Consider the following 3729-nt stretch of genomic DNA (forward strand, 5'->3'; position numbering starts at 1 on the left):
CCAAGTAAAAGATTTTACTGTATCTTGGCAAGCAGGCTGCATGGAAAACGAAGTCCATGTTTGTGCTCATTATGTCAATACAGATAAGAGTAATGATTACCAATCTCCAGTATCTGCTTTCAGAAGGAGAAGTGTTTCCTACACAGTCAACTTTCAGCGACAAGATCATGAAATCAATGAGAATCGTGCCAATATAGACATCAATGATTTCATGGTAGTGTGTTCGATTTCTCCCATGTCACTGGTGTAGTTGCAGAAAGCATGATGAAAGCATCCTTCTTACTAGGGAGGGTTCTAAAAGGTTGAAATCCCTGTCCTGAACCACCAGTGCTGTTATCCATCATCTGAGTGCTCTTTACAACAGTATGGCACTAGTAGGCTATCCATTTTTGTCCCACCCCTATGTTCTCAGTTCTTCCAATGTAAGTGAACTGTCGACCAGACACTGGGAAAGTGACGGTGAGTGGCGTTTATGGGGAGGTAGATGAGGGCATGCACCGGTGACAGTGATACAAACCGCTCTTCACTTCAAACTAAAGGTAAATGGCAACACAAAAAGGACATGTTGGAATTACAAAGTGCTCTATGCACAACTAGCTACTCAACATTAGCTTAAGAGTGTACTCACACTAGGCTATCTGAACCATGCACAGGCGCATTTGATCCCCATTACCTGGTTCGTTTGGCAATTGTGAGTATTCCGAATTGTGCCCAGGCATGGTTCAGTTGGCTGCCTTGGCCTGGTTGAAAGAGGTTTCCCGTCCCGGTTGACAGTTTGTTTTAATTGAAAAGTGAGAATGATTAATAAATCCATATGAAGCAGTCCCTTAAAAGTAACGTCGCGTCTTCAGTTTCGGGCTCAGGCACGCTTTGCACTCACACTACAAGTGTATGGTGCCACATCCCTACCGAACCATGTTCTGGCACACTTCTTCCAACCGGGCCAGGGTCGGCCAACTGAACTGTGCCTGAGGCCTGATTCGGAGCATTCACACTTGCCAACAAACTGGGAAACACGCATGGTTACATTTCGGTTAGCATAGTGCGAGTGGACCCATAATCTTTCTTACTATTCAATGAACACGTCATAGTTTATTTAAGACGCAAACCCCTAGCTGCACGTCAGCTGCTACCTTCATCAACCCTCAATCAATTTATGAGGGTCAAAAGTGGTGGTCCTTTTTAGTAAAAGATTTGTCTAAGTCACTGCATCCAAAAAGACTTAAACTAATACAAAATAGAACTACCACAATCTCCATTGTATGGAGTGAGATCGCTTCTTATCTGTTAAACTGAACAGTTACATCATCGATGATGTAGGCGTACTCAGGTTTGGAAGGTAAAATGCAATGTTAGTGCAGACCAAGGGGGAGAGGTGAGGGGGGGACAATAGCGTTCCAACACGGTTTAATGCAATCGTGCCTACTATAAATACGCCCTAAAGGCCGATTTATACTTCTGCGTTGAGTGATCGCCATAAACCACTGCGCATTTGGCAAGCTAGCAGTAGGTTTTGTTTTTCTGTGCCGAGTTACTTCAAAGATGTTTTGTTTTTTCTGAATGCTACATTAATTTACAAGCAGCTAGAACTCACTCATTCAGAGGCAGGAACCGGTGGACATGCAACAACTTTAATAATAAGGTAAACTCAAAAGTTTCTATCTGGAGCTCCATTATGGGACTCTTGTAAACACTCTCTTCGTAAGGCTCACGGCTCTGGCCACATTCGTCAGCACTCCAAAGTCGACCAATCAGAGCTTGCACTACGCATCATTGCGATGTGTGGTTACATTTTTTAAGAAGTGCGTATTAGCCAGGCCGAGGGATATGCAACCGCGCGAAGACTGTGCGGAACCATACACGTGCGCTTGACGCAGAAGTATAAATCAGCCTTAAGGATGCCTACATCAGTACCAATTGGTACCGAAATTCCAGTATCATTACAACTATCGTTTACGAACGAAGTTGCAATTTCACCTGCGAATTGTTCCTGAGAGTGGTCTGGGAAGTGGTTCATGTGAACTCTGGCATAGTTTCGCATAAGAACACAACTGCACCATTTCACAGAAATGAGCCACACATATGAATCGATAACTCATGTGTGATTTGGTCAAATTGTGTATCTTAAATGACACATTTATTTCAAAATAAAGAACATAATACAACAAACAACACAATCAGGTGACTTAAACAACCATAAGGTTAACAGAAAGACACAGTAGTGTTGAAGGTTTCTTGCTAGGGTAATTGGCAGAAATATACTCACATGGGCAAATCTAGATGAATGTTATTGGGGGTCATCTTTGGGTGAATGCTTGGCCATGTGTACTTTGAGGTTCCTTTTATGAGCGAAACCCGTTCCACATCGATCACATTTAAAAGACTTCTCTGTGTGTACCCTCATGTGCTCGCTAAGGTAATCTTCGCGTACAAAATTCTTTCCACACTTATCACATGTAAATAACTTATCTTTTCTGTGAAGCCACATGTGTTGCTTAAGGTGAAATTTACGTCTAAACTCTTTTCCGCACTCATCACAAGTAAACGGCTTCTCTCCAGTGTGAATTTTCATGTGGCAAGAAAGGTTGTATTTACATTTAAAGTTTTTACCACACTGCGTGCAGGAGTAAGGCTTCTCTCCGGTGTGAACACTCATATGGACTTTAAGGGTTTCTGCTTGAGCAAAACTCCTTCCACACTGTTGGCAGGCATACTGCTTCTCTTTGTGAACAGCGATGTGAGCTTTAAGGTTTTGTAATTGCCTGAATCTCTTTCCACAATACTGACAGGGAAACGGCTTCTCTCCAGTGTGAATTCTCATGTGCACCTCGAGGTTGTGCTTTTGACTGAATCTCTTTCCACACTCGGTACACCAGTAAGGCTTCTCTTTAGTGTGAATTCTCATGTGGATTTCATAACCTGCTTTTCTAGTGAAACTCTTTCCACACTGATCACATGTTAAAAGGTTCTTTCCAGTGTGAATTCTCATGTGGATGTCAAAACTTGCTTTTCTAGTGAAACACTTTCCACACTGATCACATGTTAAAAGGTTCTTTCCAGTGTGAATTTTCGTGTGTTCTCTAAGGATTTCTGCTTTAGTAAATCTCTTTCCACATGGTTGGCAGTTATAAGGTCTCTCTCCGGTGTGAACAGGAATGTGAGCCTTAAGGTTTTGCATTTGCCGGAATTTCTTTCCACAATACTGACAGGGAAAAGGCTTCTCTCCGGTGTGAATTCTCATGTGCACTGTAAGGTTGTTCTTTTGACTGAATCTCTTTCCACACTCAGTACACCAGTAAGGCTTCTCTTTGGTGTGAGTTTTCCTGTGCTTGTCAAAATATGATTTTCTAGAGAAACTCTTTCCACACAGATCACATGTTATAAGGTTCTCTTCAGTGTGAAGTCTCATGTGAGCTTCAAGTCTTGATTTCTTACTAAAATGTTTTCCACACTCCTGACAAGGGAAATACCTGTTAGATTCGGTTTTCTCAGCACTTTCACAAGGGGTTTTGGTCACTGAGGATGGTTCATCAGGTAAGAAATCATGGTGTTCCTCATTTTGATCTTTCTCCTCCATTTCATTCAGGTTCTGAGTCTCTTCTTTCAGCAACATCAGCTCTAAAGAGAAAAAAACACCAATTAACCTGAGCTCAAAGACACAACAGACATGAATACCAACACAGAATATTGAAACCATGAAGAGCTACAGGGCTCAGTAATGGGTCCTCT

General features: G+C 42.2%; 1 protein-coding gene across 1 annotated transcript; it reads right to left on the reverse strand.

Moving 5' to 3' along the window:
- Positions 1-2105: 2105 nt before the first annotated feature.
- LOC130220544 (gastrula zinc finger protein XlCGF57.1-like) lies at positions 2106-3614 on the reverse strand. The gene has a single exon (XM_056452787.1). The coding sequence runs from the start codon at positions 3611-3613 to the stop codon at positions 2288-2290; it is 1326 nt and encodes a 441-aa protein (XP_056308762.1). The 5' UTR covers position 3614; the 3' UTR covers positions 2106-2287.
- Between the last annotated feature and the right edge of the window lie 115 nt (positions 3615-3729).

Source organism: Danio aesculapii, unplaced genomic scaffold, assembly GCF_903798145.1.
Source record: "Danio aesculapii unplaced genomic scaffold, fDanAes4.1, whole genome shotgun sequence".
Taxonomy (NCBI): Eukaryota; Metazoa; Chordata; class Actinopteri; order Cypriniformes; family Danionidae; genus Danio; species Danio aesculapii.